Genomic DNA, 16350 nt, shown 5'->3' with positions numbered 1-16350 from the left:
GCACCGGATTGGCCCTGTTGGGTCTGGTGCGCTGACCCAATCAACATTATCACATCTTCCGCTTCTACCATGTGTGCTTTGTGTTGTGTTTTTTCTTCTCTACTGTTTAGTTTCGCTTCTATCAGACCTTCTTACCCAAGGTCCGCTATTCCACTCCACTTTACCTCAGATGCCTTTATTGGTGTGGCTGTTAAAGCAGAGGTTCTCTGAGTAGTCTTCTAGACAATGTTGAAGGCCAGAAAACCTGGCTCAGCCAAGGTAGAAGGCTTATTTCCGCTAACGTGAACAGAGTAATCTCCATCATATGAAATGCTCCACACCTAGGGTTCGGTCCTTCCTGCAAACAGGGACTTGGCCTTAAATAGGGACTTGGCTTATCTTTCATGAACGGTCAGGTCTCTGCTCATCATTCTTTCAGAGAACTTCGTTTTTTTTTGTTCTCCGGTGAAGACTTTTTTTGCGAGGGGTGGCTCATCCTGCCACTCCTATCAGACATAAATTTGAGCCTTGAAATCTTATTATGGTTCTTGGGCTCTTCAGGTGGCTCGTTTCGAACCTTTGAGAGACATTTAGTTGTCTCCTTTCCTGGAGTGTAGCTTTTCTAGTGACTGTCACCTCCATCAGGCTGGCTTTGGAACTTGCTGCCTTGTCAAATCTCCCTTTTTGGTCATACAAACTGATACGGTGGTGGTCTGTCCGTTTTTTGTTTTTCTTTTAAATTCCTAAAGGTTCACGCAAGGATTTAGCAGCATCCGATTGCGTGATTTTGGAAACGTATTTGTCTAAGTAAAGTTCAACCTATTTGGTCGCTGCGCGTTTTACATGGGCTATTGGTGCCTCCTGCCTGGATGGTAGGCATCAAGCTTTTCAGTTGCTCTGGTCTGCAAGGCTGCTACCTGGGACTCTGTGCACACCTTCACAAAGTTTGCAAAAATCATTCTTTGACCTCTGCTGATGCCAGTCTGGGTTGCAGAGTGTTGCAGGCAGGTTGCATGGCTGTACTTTTTTTTTTTTTTTTCTTCCTTCCTCCTACCCCCTGGGCACTCTTGAGGATGTGCCATGATTTGGTGTGCCCCAATGATATTAACGAGCGAACGTGATTTTTGTACTGTAAAATCTATTTCTCTTTGGATTAAATGTGGGGCACAGATCCTGCCCTCTTATTGTTTGTTTCGGGCCCAGGACTTGTCTGACTGGTCAGGTTTTCTTTTTTTCACCTATCTCTGAACTGAATTATCCAGCGTCTGTGGCAAGGTTACGGCCTGTATGGGCGGAGTCAAAACTCTCCTACCCAGTGTCGCCTCCTAGTTGCAGGGACCTGTATCCATGGTGCTGTGTTTCCCGATTTAATTCAATGAGAAATAGATTATACGGTGAGCACAAAAATCTTGAGGTTCCTCATGTACACACACATGACCTCTTATTATGAAAGTCACCTGAATGATTAGGTACGCTTTAAACTGCTTTTATATTTGCATTGAAAACCGGTATTAAAATTGTACACATTTTTTTTACTTTTGTGATTTCAGGGTTTTTCCACAGGGACTTAAAACCAGAAAACCTCCTTTGCATAGGACCAGAGCTTGTGAAAATAGCAGATTTCGGACTAGCTCGAGAAACAAGATCTCGACCACCTTACACAGATTATGTGTCTACTCGATGGTAAAGAGGCATTATGTCATTGAAAATAAACTATGCTACAAAATTCACAGCCCTGCTATATGATGCGATTGAGTTTTTATATAATTATTAATTAAAAACATTTAAAGGTGTATTCCCATCTTAAAAAGTGGCGGTATATCGCTAGGATATGCCTTCACTTTGATTGGTGGGGGTCTGATCTCTCGTACTCCACCGATCCTGAGAATGAAGGGGCAGCAGCCTATTTCACTGTTTTTTCCTGCACAGCGGCGCCCCAGCCATTCAAGTGATCAGGGCCGGCTGCAGTTCCCTGCACAACCGGGTGGCCGGGAGATGGAGAATAATCCTTTAAGGCAAGAAGGGTAATTTTTTACCCAGGAGATATTTAGTGCACATTGTATGTGTGTGTAACGTATTCTCTTCCATGGAAAGTTACCTCCATTTATATCTGAAAATATAGTGAGGGTAGGGATATATCAGGATAGTATGTATAGTGGGCACATTTCTGAAATTGTATGTATTAATTGCCCTCTTCACCTGTTAAACAAGTGTTGCTATCCTGCATTTACAAGGACATACCCTGGTGTATCTAGTTTCCTAAAGCAGAGGATTCAAGTTTCTAAGCCTCTTCCAAAGACTATCCACTTGATATTAAAGCAAAACTGTCACCCTGAAAATGCTGTCAAATCTGCAGGCAGCATGTTATAAAGTAGAAGAAGCTAAACGGAGTAAAACTATTTATGATGAGTTGTTTATTCAAATCCCTGCACATTCTGAGATTAGGAGTCCAGCGGGCCGGCTCACTCAATGATTGCCAACCTTCCCCATATGAGCCATCGGTCGCTGACTAGTACCACCCACTGGACTATTAAGCCCAGAATGTCCAGGGATTTTAATGAATAAATTACAAGTTATATAGTTTTGTGGGCAAATATTAAGTATATCAATCTGCTCAGCTCCTTCTTACTGTAATACACGCTGCTGGCAGATCAGAAAGCCTGTTCAACATGACCGGTTTCCTTTAAGCCTTGTTTGCTTAAATGTTGTACGTAAAGCAATGAGTTATTATTCAAGCTATTCTGTATGTGTAGGTTCAAGTATATCTTATTGTTATTTGTGTGAAAATAAATACACACACTAGCGCTACTACAATAGTATGATCTAGTAGAGAGCTTGATAAAGCAGTGGCTGTTGCCTAACAGTCTATCACTATAACAGTTAGAAGTACAAAAAATAAAAACGAGGGTACCGCGCTACCAGCAATAAGTTAAAAGAACCGTAACACCACTTTGACCGATGTCTGATCTAACAGAATTGCTCAAACATCGCATACTGATACTTCGCAAGTCTAAAGCAATTCTACCAGTTGTGATTCCTACAACCTGCAGAAAGCAAATGATCATGGAGAACTCACCACTATCGATGCTAGAGATCCGCTCGGCGCATCAGCCTTGATGTAGGTATTTCTTTCAAAATGCCTGCCTTTTTTTAATTTTTTTTTATTTAATTGATCTACCTCTCAGTTTAATAGCTTGTTGTTGTGGCACACTTTTGTATTCAATAAGGAAGAAACGCTATTGATTTTCCCATCCACAGGTACAGAGCACCAGAAGTTCTACTTAGATCGACAAGCTATAGCTCCCCCATCGATATCTGGGCTGTTGGCTGCATCATGGCTGAAATTTACACTCTAAGGCCTCTCTTCCCTGGCTCCAGTGAAATAGACACCATATTCAAGATTTGCCAGGTTCTAGGGACACCAAAGAAGGTAAGAGTAATAAGTTATCCAAACTATGGCAGTACTTTTGTAGTGTGTATTCGAAATCTGTCTCTGTATCATGGCCAAACTCAAAGGGGTATTTCCAAAATCATAAATTATTACTGATTCACAGAATACATGATGATTTTTTGATCGCTGGGAATCCCACTGAGCGTGAGAACGAGTGTCCCAAACCCCCAGATCCTCCTCACTGCAACCTCCGCAGTGAGGAGGGGCTTGAATGGATCAGCGGTCAAGCATGAGCTAGCTGCTCCTTTCAATGTCTATGAGAATGATGGAAACAGCCGAGCGCCGTTCACGGCTGTTACCGTCAGTCCCATAGACTTTGGAGCATGCTTGACAGCCGCCCCGTTCAACAACGGGGGACAGAAGAAGAAGTTATTCTATCACGTTTTGTTTTTTCTATTTAGTCTATCTTGTTTCTGATGAATAACTGTTTAGCAACCCTGTCTGGTAAGAAGTAGACTGAAAATGTTCGGAGCCCTGATTAGCAGCACAGGCTGTGGTTGGCAGGAGACACTGCTGAACCTTCGGTTGTGATTTTACCTTAAAACTAAAGTCTATTCTTGAATAGCTTTTTGTGTTCTTGTTTTTTAATCTAAATCGGTTCGAAATTCTGTGCTGATTAATTTCTTCGTTTTGGCCATATAATGTATATTATATGGGTGCCTGACCTTCCCATTTATGGGCTTGTTAGATATCTGATTCCAAATAATGGGTGTTCATATGGGGTTGGGCCCACTTTTTGCAGCTGTAACAGGCTCTACTCGTCTGTGAAAGCTTTCCACAAAATTTTGGAGTGTGTCTGTGGGAATTTGTATCTCTTCGGCCAAAAAGAGCATTTGTGAGGTCAGACACTGATGTTGGATGATAAGCTCTCTCGCAATTGGCGTTTCATCATCCCAAAGTTGTTAGATGAGGTTGAGAACAGGGCTCTTCAGGGCCATTTCAACACATCTTAGCAAGAAACTTCAATGTAAACCCAGCTCTACAGGCATTTTTTTTTAGATATTAATGGGAAAGGTTTGGGCTCGCTGGTGACGTCTTCTCTGATTTTAAGCATCTCTTTCCCTTTTATTCGCTGATTGTAGTTATTTCTCCCTTTCACTCTCTATCCTGCCCAGACCACCATGATGACTTCTTCCAGCCCCTGAAACATTAGTACCAGATAGATCGTGACCCAAACAGTAATAGTGCCCCAGACGACAAGAGCCCCACTCAGTAATAGTTGCCCCCTTTTGTGCCCCACACAGTAACGCTTCATTCACAAGACAGGGTCCGAGTGACGGCCGTTTTTCCCGGCCGGTTTGCATCCGTTCCGGGCCGTGTTGCCGTTTTTAACGGCCGATTTTGACCTGTTTTGCATCCGTTTTTTTCCCTTTCCGTTTTAAAATCGGATGAATTTAATTTAAGGCCTCATTCACACGACAGGTTTTCCCGGCCGGGTGCCAGCCGTTCATAAATCGGCCGGCACCCGGCTGCATTAGGAATAATAGACCCCTAATGGGGCTATTCACACGACCGATTTTTTGACGGCCGGGAAAACTGTCCGTCAAAAAATAGGACATGCTCTATTTTTGGCCGGGTGCCCGGCTCCCATAAAAGTCTATGGGGCCGGGTAATACCCGGCCATCACCGGAATGTGTCCCGAGTGATGGCCGGGTTTTCCGTGGCTTGCACTCTGTCTCCTCCTCCTCACAGCGCAGAGTGCATGTGAGGAGGAGGAGTTGATGCCATTCGGACGAATGGCTACGCTGTACACTGTGTGGCAGGGCCGGGGTGTACAGCAGGTGGAAGGGAGCGCTGCGCTGGCTCCCTTCCCCTGCCTGTTAAAAGCACCCTGGCCCGGCGACACCTTCCATGGCGCCGCTAGCAGCTGCTGCGGCTGCTACTACTGTAGCGACGCCACTATAGCAGAGCGGTGAGGTATCTCCCCGCTCTGCTATGTACTAGCCCCACTTATCTCCTTGAAGGAGCGGAATCCCCATGTTTTCGGGGATTCCGCTCCTTGACAGAGCGCTTGATGTCTCTGTCCATATCTGGGCAGTGACATCAGGGGAAACTCCTGAAGCAGAATCCCCGAACACATGTGGATTCCCCTTCAGGAGTTGCCGCTGATGTCACTGTCCAGATCTGCCCGGCCCGTAACGGATGCAAAACTTTATGCAAACCGGCCGGGCAGAAGGGACGATTTTACCGGCCGGCACTCGGGCTCGGGCGCGACCCGGTCGTGTGAATCCCGCCTAAATTTGTTGCCACACCCAGCCCCCTGTAGGTAATGCCACCCAGCCCCCTGTAGGTAATGCCACCCAGCCCCCTGTAGGTAATGCCACCCAGCCCCCTGTAGGTAATGCCACCCTGCACCTTGTAGGTAATGCCACCCTGCACCTTGTAGGTAATGCCACCGAGCTCCCTGTAGGTAATGCCACCCTGCCCCTTGTAGGTGATGCCACCCTGCCCCTTGTAGGTGATGCCACCCTGCCCCTTGTAGGTGATGCCACCCTGCCCCTTGTAGGTGATGCCGCCCAGCCCCCTGCCGGTGATGCCGCCCAGCCCCCTGCAGGTGATGCCGCCCAGCCCCCTGCAGGTGATGCCGCCCAGCCCCCTGCAGGTGATGCCACCGAGCCCCCTGCAGGTGATGCCACCGAGCTCCCTTGTAGGTGATGCCACCCTGCCCCCTGCAGGTGATGCCACCCTGCCCCCCCCCCCCCCACCACCACATTCCAGGAGAAGTCACTGACTTCTCCTGGAGAGGAATTCTCTGCCACAGGTCGGGAATTCCGCTTCAGAAGTGAGTGACGTCACTGTGTCCATATATGGACAGTGTAGTCACTCACTTCTCCTGTAGCGGAATCCCCGGCCATAAAGTCGGGGATTCCACTGCAGAAGTGAGTGACTTCGCTGTGTCCATATATGGACAGCGTAGTCCCTTACTTCTCCTGTAGCGGAATCCCCAATCCGGGGATTGGGGATTCCGACTCCTACAGGGAGCAAAAAAAAGACCCTCCTCCTCACATGCATTCTGCACTAGGAGGAGAGAGAGAGAGAGAGCGCGTGAGCGACGGAATACATGGCCATCACTCGGGACACATTCCGGTGATGGCCGTGTATTACCCGGCCCCATAGACTTCTATGGGGGCCGGGTAAACGGCCGAAAATAGGGCATGTCCCATTTTTTGACGGCCAGGTTTCCCGGGCCGTCAAAAAATCTGTCGTGTGAATAGCCCCATTAGGGGTCTTTTGTTCCTAATGCAGCCGTGTGACGGACGATTTATGAACGGCCGTCACCCGGCCAGGAAACCCTGTCGTGTGAATAAGGGCTAATAGTGCTACCTTTTGTGTCCCACATGGTAATATTGGCTCATTTTGTCTCCTACACAGTATTAGTGCCCGATACAGTAGTAATGCTATCTTTTGTGCCCCACACAGTAATAGTGACCCCTTTTGTGTCCCATACAGTAATCGTAACCCCCTTTTGTGACGACAAGAGCACCACTCATTAAAAGTATCCCTGTTTATACCCCACACAGATATAGTTGCCCCCTGTTGTGCCCCACATGGTAATAGTTGCTCATAGAGTAAGGGTGGCCCCCTTCATTTGTGCCCCTGCACATGGCCATACCCCTGAAATAAAAAAAACAACAACCTGATACTCCGCTAACCATGTTGCATTGCGCAGCCTGCCCTGGGCCTAGACGCCTGAAGCCCACTATAACGAATGGGGGAAATGGAGCTGAAGACTCGGATACAGTTGAAAGTGGTGCCGCTGCCAGGGGGCCCGGTTCTATTGCACCTTTCGACCTATGGTTAAAGATGCCCTGGGGCTCTGTGCGGGTAACTAGTTCCTCCACACGGAACTCATCACACCATGTCTTTATGGACCTCTTTGTACACAGTCATGCTGGAACAAGAAGGACCTTCACCAAACTGTTGCCATATCAAAGAAATGGCAAGAGGCCTCAAAGGTTTTTTTGAGAATTGTATTTGTAGGAAGCCACACTGGGTGTGCACCACCAGTGATTTTACAGTAATTGACAAGGGAAGGGGAAGAGGGAGAAGCGTGTGGGAGGGAGAAGCGTGTGGAGACAAAAATAATATTGAACACTTTATTAGTTTTTATATATTTATGTATAGGTTAAAAATGAACAACAGCACATAGAGTAATCGCAGAGACCCCTATAGTTCTGCAATGGAGGGAATGAATAAGCCCTGTATATTAGTATGAGCCCAACCTTGATAAACTGTAAGGTTATGTACAAATAGCCTAAATCCTTAACTTTATGGAAGGGTCCAAGCAGTAAAAGTAAAAATGCTGCTGTCAGTTGCCCTGCGCTGAAATTACAATGCGAGGCAAATGAATGGAGAGCCTGTGTTGCTATGCCTCCACTCGTGCGTCGAGCGGGGGTAGTACAACAGTAGTCAGAAGCAGGCTAGAAGGTGACTGCAAAGTGTGCTGCCCCAGGGTCAATAGACCATATGTTGATAATCAGCGCTGTCACTCCTCCACTCGTGTGTCGAGCGGGGAGGGGATGACAGAAGCTGAGTGTGGAGCTGGGGTAGAGCTGCGGTGTTGGCTGTCAAAAAGTGCTCTGACAACACCAGAGCATTGGAATTACAATTGACAGTCACCACTATCGCTTCTCCGCTCACAGACTAAACGAAAGGAGCGAGGCTGACAGCTAAATTTACTAGGTTCTAGGGCCAAGGCTGATTGTTCATGAATTAATTGCACACTTCTCTATAGTAAACTTTAAAACGTATTTATTTCAGTACTGTAACTTGTTACTAAATTGTATCTACAAGTGTGAACCACAGATATGGCTTTGTATTATACTAGCTAATTCTGGGCACATTGCAACATATTGTTAAAATTATGTTTTTTTCATTGGCTCTTTCCTGAGTCAATCATCACTTGACACACAAGTGGGGCTGTCAGTCCTGTGATCCCCGCCCCTAGAAGAAGCCGGAAATACCGGCGAAACGCTCGTCGGGCGTTCTTTTAATTCATGAACAATCAGCCTTGGTCCTAGAAATAGTCAATTTAACTGTCCGCCTCCTTCCCTTCAGCGATCCGGCTCATACATGAGCCGCCTAGCCGTTCTTGTGATGCACGCTAGCAGACTGTATGACAGAGACAAATTGATTGATTGATAGCATTATTTGGCGTGTTACAAGAGCTTATCTTATGCTTTTATCTATATCTGCTTTTGTAACTATGGAATAAACTCGTGGAATTTGTTGTTTCCCAAAGGTAGTGCACTATCTCCTTTTTCTCCCTTGTTGGAGATTTAGAACATCACGTACGAGGATATACACAGCAAGCAGTTGCATTTCTGCAGTTTCATTTCAGTGTGGACCCACAAGTACCAGCGAGATGCACACATCAGTGGAAATTTGAATAGTTCTTTCTGCATTCTAGCTGGGGGAAGGCCAAACCCTTGATGGACACTTCAGACTTTACATCAACAACCGTCTGAGCGCTAAAAAACTATCAATTTGTCTCTTTTTTGTGGCGTTGAGGATTTCACCTCTTTTTTTACCTGCTCCGGTTGTTCATCTCCTTGTTGAGATATTTCAGTGAGTAGAGAGCTGAGTTGTATATTTAGACTGTATGGCAGGCAGGGCTCCAGTACTTTGTATTCCTGGCTGCTCCCCTGCTGCTGGGTTTGCAGCTTAAGGGCCTGTCCACGTCCGCGTTCGCTTTCCCTTCCGGGGTTCCGTCGGAGGTTTCCGTCTTGGAACCCCGCAATGGAAAGTCAAACGGAAACCTTAGCTTCCGTTCGCATCACCTTTGATATCAGTGGTGACGGAAACCTCGCTAATGGTTTCCGTTTGTCACCGTTCCGGCAGGTTTCTGTTTTTCCGATGGAATCAATAGCACAGTAGCCTCGCTCCTTCCGTTTAGTCGGAGAAGCGATAGTGGTGACTGTCAATTGTAATTCCTATGCTCTGGTGTTGTCAGAGCACTTTTTGACAGCCAACACCGCAGCTCTACCCCAGCTCCACGCTCAGCTTCTGTCATCCCCTCCCCGCTCGACACACGAGTGGAGGAGTGACAGCGCTGATTATCAACAGATGGTCTATTGACCCTGGGGCAGCACACTTTGCAGTCACCTTCTAGCCTGTTCTGACTGCTGTTGTACTACCCCTGCTTGACGCACGAGTGGAGGCATAGCAACACAGGCTCTCCATTCATTTGCCTCGCATTGTAATTTCAGCGCAGGGCAACTGACATCAGCATTTTTACTTTTACTTCTTCGACCCTTCCATAAAGTTAAGGATTTAGGCTATTTGTACATAACCTTACAGTTTATCAAGGTTGGGCTCATACTAATATACAGGGCTTATTCATTCCCTCCATTGCAGATCTATAGGGGTCTCTGCGATTACTCTATGTGCTGTTGTTCATTTTTAAACTATTCATAAATATATAAAAACTAATAAAGTGTTCAATATTATTTTTGTCTCCACACGCTTCTCCCTCTTCCCCTTCCCTTGCCAAACTGTTGCCACAAAGTTGGAAGCATACAATTGTCTGATGTCTTTGTATGCTGTAGCATTAACATTACCCTTCGCTAGACATAAGTGGCCTAGCCCAAACTCTGAAAAACAGCCCCAGACTATCTCCACCAAAAGTAGGCGCTATTCATTCCGGTAGGTAGCGTTCTACAGGCATCCGCCAAACCTAAATACATCCATCACGCTGCCAGATAGTGAAACATAATTCATCGCTACACAGAACAAGTTTCCACTTCTCCAGGGTCCAGTGGCGACGTTTTTTACACCGCTCCATCTAACGCTTGCCTTTGTACATGGTGATCTTAGACTTGTGTGCAGCTGCTCAGCCATGGAAACCCATTTAATGAAGATCCCGACTCTGTTCTTGTGCTGATGTCACTTCCAGAGGCAGTCTGGAGCTCTGTAATGAGGGATGCAACAGAAGATACAAGATTTTTACGCGCTTCATAATTTGGCGGCCCTGCTCTGAGTTTACATAATCTACTGTTCCGTGGCTAAGCTGTTGCTATTCAAAGACTCTTCACAATATTCGCACTTACAGTTGATCATGGCAGATTTAGCAGATCAGAGAATTCCTTCTGCAAAATGAATCCATATCACGATTCTGTGCAGAAACCGAATCTTCAGGCCCCGAAACGGTGAATGAATAAAATTAATTGGGTTAATCCACCAAGCCCTACCCCAACTATAAGCACAAAGGGAACAAGCAGAACTCTTAAGGGATAGTCAGTGAATGCTTAGTTTCTCATTAGAAATCCACACATATGACTTAAACCCATTTAATCACTTGCATTAGGTCCAGTTAAATTTTAGTTCTATCAAAATACATCGAAAATGTTGTAACTAATTAAAAAAAAATTATAATTTTTTTATTGTGCAGATCCGTGTAAAAAGAAACAAAAAATGTATAATGGTAAATTAACTTGGTGTCTGACGTTTACTGTACTGTACTCGGTGAGGAGATTTCTCAGTTAGTGCAAAGGAAGGGTGCTGCATCTGGAATCTGCTATGGGCAACTGCTCAAGTTCTCATTTCCACAATTTTTTTTTATAAATCTCCCAGTATTCATTTTTTTTCCCCTCTTTCTCTAATCTCCAGAATGACTGGCCTGAAGGCTACCAACTTGCCAGTTCAATGAGTTTTCACTGGCCACAGTGTGTACCAAATAATCTAAAAACCTTAATCCCCAATGCAAGTAGTGATGGGATTCAGATCATGCGTGATATGCTACAATGGGACCCTAAAAAGAGGCCAACAGCAAGCAAGGTAATCGCTATTCACCTTCCATTGTTTTCAATAGGCTATGGAGATTAAATTGAAGAAGCTTCTTAATTGTCTACTGCTTCATTTCAGTCTAGTAATCTTAAAGGGACATGGCCTAAATGTTTTTGGCTCTGACTGTCATGTATTTAGTTTATGATATGCATAGATGTCTCCCTAGTTTACTGCTGTATGTGGGACAAAAACTTTCCCTTTTGTATCCTTATGTATCCTGTAATCGGTTGGTTTGATGAAATATAATCCTAATTGATCTTAAGCCTCATGCACCTGACCGGGCATTTGCGGCCGCATGCTATACGCAATTGCGGAGGCGTAATTGCGAATAGTAATAAACAGATTCTATCCTATGGGCCAATGACACAACCGCAAAAAAATAGGACCTGTCATTATACGGTCCACAATTGCAGTGCGAGCTCATTGAAGTCCATGCACATCCTGTGTGTGCACGGTCTGTGATTGCGGACGGCCCACGGATGACGCTCTGCGGCCTGTCCATGCCATAATCACGGACTGTGCATACATCTATGGGCATGTGCATGAGGCCTTGAGATTCACGTTCAGGAGAAAACAGGAGGGGGTGCAGACTGAGCCGTCAGTGGGCCTGGCTATCGGGATAGACACGGAATGGCATCGAGCAGCTTGCAATGTATTTTATTACATGCAAGCTGCAGATGCAAAAACGTGCACAATTTGTGAGTAAAACCAATTACTGTTTTGTTTTTTTATGCAAAGCCTCATAGCCTTTGATCTTTATTTACATAAAACCAGACTTTGATGTGATGCTTGTTCTATTCTATTTGATTTTGGGTTCTCTTAGACTAATGCTGATACATGAACCCTACTTCCTGCTAAATAAACCTATAAGCCATTGTATGTAGGGCCTAATGCTGCACTAATACCCCTACGTGTCTAATTGCTGCTTAATGCTAGAGAATGAATGTTTCATTGTTTTACATATATTTGCGTTTTAGGCTCTCAGGCACCCTTATTTTCTTGTGGGTCAAGCTCTTGGTACGCCTCAAAGAATTCAAGAGTTAGCAAAACCTCCGAGAGACTTTCAAGAGAAGCAAATTCCATTACACATCAAACCTGTTCCCCCTTCCCAGCCGCCACCCAAATATCAATCCCGACTTTCATCACGAACCCTTCAGCAGAGCCAGTCAAATGGGCAACCTTTCAAGCTGAGCACATCTATAGACCCCAAAGAAGGAGACCACTTAAACCATACTCTTCTGCCAGAACTAAGCAACAGGGCCGCTCCTCCTGTGAGTAGATGCTGCAATGTCTAGCGTGTATTTTAAGCAAAAAAAAATAATATTTAGTTGAATTCTATTTCCAGATATTTCTGCTAAGTAAAAGTACCATGTTATAACATATTTATTAAAATATTGCATGTTCATAGTATGTTTTATAGCTATTTTCTGCTTGATTGATTACTTTTAGTAAACTTATCAGGAGCGATTTCCCAGGGTACATTTGAGCTGTTTTGTAGCCTACGGAATAGAAGATGAGATTTGTAGCTATACATAGTCTTCCCTTTAGTCTCAGCAGCAGTACCGCACAACAAGGGGTTAACCAACCTAACCTACTATAAGGACAGGTGGTTGGCGCATAAATCCATGCTCCTTCCTTCTGCACCCTTGGGTAGATTAAAAGGATTATTGGATGGGTAAACCTGTGATGCTGCCAACACAAACCACTATGCCAAGAGAAATACTGTGCAGAAGAGAAACATTCATGAGCACTTGTAAGTATTATTATTAGAATAAAGAAGACACACGCCGCCTTTTATACCAAATAACTTCAGAGGTTTTATTGAAGTTTAAGAGAATACAAATAAAATCATAAATCAGCGAGAAATATAATCTTATAGGCATCCAAGTACAAAGGCTTTAATCACAATTACGTGTAGTGTTGGTACAAATAGTAATTCAAAATGGCATCTGAGCAACAGAAACATCAGATATATAGAAAACGAATTATAAGATTTTAAATTTGTATAAAGACTACTTGGTCTTCTGGGTACAGAGTATTAAAGGGACTTTTCTGGGGACAACAACCCTATTCCATATGACGCAATTCCCACACTGGTGAACCCGATGCGTCCATGCATTACATGGGTGACCAATAATTGTAATGCTATGTTTACCTTGCAGCGGCCACCTGGCGAGAACAGCTGATTGTCAGTGATGAGAGAAACCAGGTTCATTTTAAAAGGGTTGCTGACGTGAAACAACCGAGCTAAGAATAGAGAAAATGGCTAAAAAAAAAAAGAGGAAAAGAAAACAAAAAAATAACCCGACTGCACCCGAAAGCAATAAATAGAAGTTTGACAGGGTATGGGAATCCTGTTTATCTGGAATGTCAGAGAGGATCTAGTTGACTAATTCTAATGGGATTGTGGCTGTATGCCGCCATTATTGCGCTATTACTTGTTTTGGCTGCCAAAAATATATATATTAGAAAACCAAAATATACCTGCAAATGTATTAAAGAAACAATTTAACCAGTAATATCTCTTGTATAAGCTGGTTGACCTCTAATGTGGCTGTCACCATGTCAGACCTCAAACCAGATATCCAGTGCTGCAAGAATTCCCCTACTATTCCACCCACAGATTGTTAAACATTGTGGCAATGTACCCAACATTTATTAGTGGCAGGCCCCTTGTTCAGTAACCACACTGGTTAAACCACCCATCTGGCATAGCTTTTAGACTGGTTTAAAAAGCTGGATGTATAGGCATTTGGTGATCACTTTGCATCTATATGTTTACTATTTCAGAAAGTCGCCTCTAACTTGGAGAATTCTACTCTGAACCTTAACACAAAGAATAGACGGCGATGGGGATATGTAACGAAAACCGTCAAGAGCTCAGATGAGTGGGAGGACTTTCAAGACCTGGATATTGGCTCTTCAAATAACAACAGAACTGAAGTGAAAAATGAAAAACATAGACCAATCGGTGATGGTCTTTGTAGGTAAATGAAGATATGTTTCATTTGCTTTCCCATTCAAGAGCCCCGTCAACAATATACAATTTTAGTAGGCCAAATATTTTCGAATGATAAATACAAATTTAATGTTAGCTGTTTTTTATTCATATAACTTGCAGTGTGATCACAATGTTTCTTCTATTATAGCTCCCGCCACTGTCCTTTTACTCTTACAAGACCTCATTTTAATCCTATTTAGCAGCTTCCTGTGTATACTGACAGCTGACTGACTGCTCATGTAAAATAAAATTCATTGTCAAAATGGCGTGGTCAAAGCTCTCTGAAAAAGTCTACAAGCCTATATGCTCAAGCACTTAAAGGCGTTGTCCAGACACTAAAAATGGATTATCCTCCAGATAGGCCATCCATATTTGATCGGTCAGGGTCCGACTGCAGGGACCCCCACCGATCAGCTGTTTTGAAGCGGACGCAGCGCTTGTACAAGTGCTGCTTCCCCTTCATTTCCCTGATTGCTCACACGGCAGTAGCGTCGGTTCACAGTATTACAGCCTTTTCGAATTCAATGGGAGAAGGTTGTAAAACTGTGACTCGCCAATGTGAGCGAGTGACCATATGCTATCTATTTTTAGGGATTGGACAACCCCTTTTAAGGGCCTTTTTAAAGAGGTGGTGTTTGCGTGAACGATCGTTTGTAGCAAAGTTCGTTCACGATCATTGCCCTGTATAAACAAGCCTAGCAATCAAACAAGAAAAATTAGCGTTTTGTTTGATCGCTGGATATGTTTATACTGGGCAATGATTGGGAATAATAGTTCGTACTAACCCCCTCTCCTCACCCTCGTTCGTACGAATCCCCCCTGCCTCACCTTCGTACTAACCGCCTCCTGGGCAGCTTCTTTAACCCCTTAACGCCGAAGGACGGATATATCCGTCCTCAGCAGCTGCTAGTTCGCGCAGGAGGACGGATATATCCGTCCTGTGATCGCGCGGGTACTGACAGTTTACCCACGCGATCAGCGGCAGGAGCACGGCTGTTATACTCAGCCTGGCTCCTGCTGCAACTGCCGGAATCGAAGCGCGCGCCGATTCCGGCAGTTTAACCCATTAAATGCCGCTGTCAACAGTGACAGCGGCATTTAATGTGTTTGACAGAGGGGGGAACTCCCTCTGTCTCCCGATCGGCGCCCCCGCAAACAAATCGCGGGTCGCCGTCGGGTTTCCATGACAGCCGGGGGTCTAACAAAGACCCCCAGGTCTGTCTTCAGCATCTGCCTGTTAGGCGATGCCAGAGGCATGACCTAACAGGTTGCCTGTCAGTTTTACACTGACAGGCAATAATGCTTCGGTATACTAAGTATACCAAAGCATTATATATGCGATCGGCATATCGCATAGTGAAGTCCCCTGGTGGGACTAAAAAAAAAAGTAAAACCGTTAAATAAAGTTTGTGAAAAAAAAAATAAAAAAAATTACAGTCAAAGTCAAATAAAACTACTTTTTTGCCCCAAAAAGTGGTTTTATTTAATAAAACGGTCAAAACAAATCACACATACACATATATGGTATCCCCGCGATCGTAACAACTTGACCAATAAAATGAACACATTAATTAAACCGCCGGATGAACGGCGTCCAAAGAAAACGCAAAAAACAACGGCAAAATTCTCTCTTTTCTCCCATTCCCCCCATAAAAAATAAAATAAAAGTTCATCTATAAGTCCTATGTACCCCAAAATAGTACTAAGGAAAACTACACCTCGTCCCGCAAAAATTAATCCCACGTACGGCCACATCGACGGAAAAATAAAAAAATTACGCCTCTTGGAACGCGGCGATGCAAAAACAAGTAATTTTTTTCTAAAAGGCTTTTTATTGTGCAAACGTAGAAAAAACATATAAAACCTTTACACATTTGGTATCCCTGTAATCGTGCCGACCCATAGAATAAAGTTAACATGTTATTTACGCTGCATAGTGAACGGCGTAAATTTATAACGTGAAAATTAATGCTGGAATAGCTGCTTATTTTCAATTCTCTCCTAAAATAAAGTTAATAAAAGTTAATCAATATGTTATAAGCATCTAAAAATGGTACAATTACAAAATACAACTCGTCCCGGAAAAAACAAGCCCTTATACGGCTATGTCGACGGAATAAAAAAAGAGTTACGA

The 16350-nt window shown here is 44.3% G+C and overlaps 1 protein-coding gene across 1 annotated transcript in view; it reads left to right on the top strand.

Moving 5' to 3' along the window:
* Positions 1–16350, top strand: part of CILK1 (ciliogenesis associated kinase 1) — a 42057-nt gene that overhangs the window by 19017 nt on the left and 6690 nt on the right. The window contains exons 6-10 of the mRNA XM_075861954.1: positions 1530–1662; positions 3238–3409; positions 11039–11206; positions 12193–12486; positions 14006–14202. Of these exons, the coding sequence (XP_075718069.1) occupies positions 1530–1662; positions 3238–3409; positions 11039–11206; positions 12193–12486; positions 14006–14202 (964 nt within the window). The remainder of the gene's footprint in view (positions 1–1529; positions 1663–3237; positions 3410–11038; positions 11207–12192; positions 12487–14005; positions 14203–16350) is intronic.

Source organism: Rhinoderma darwinii, chromosome 4 (genome assembly GCF_050947455.1).
Source record: "Rhinoderma darwinii isolate aRhiDar2 chromosome 4, aRhiDar2.hap1, whole genome shotgun sequence".
NCBI lineage: Eukaryota > Metazoa > Chordata > Amphibia > Anura > Rhinodermatidae > Rhinoderma > Rhinoderma darwinii.
Note: the sequence above shows the minus strand (reverse complement) of the source record. Positions and strands in the feature narration are given on the sequence as shown.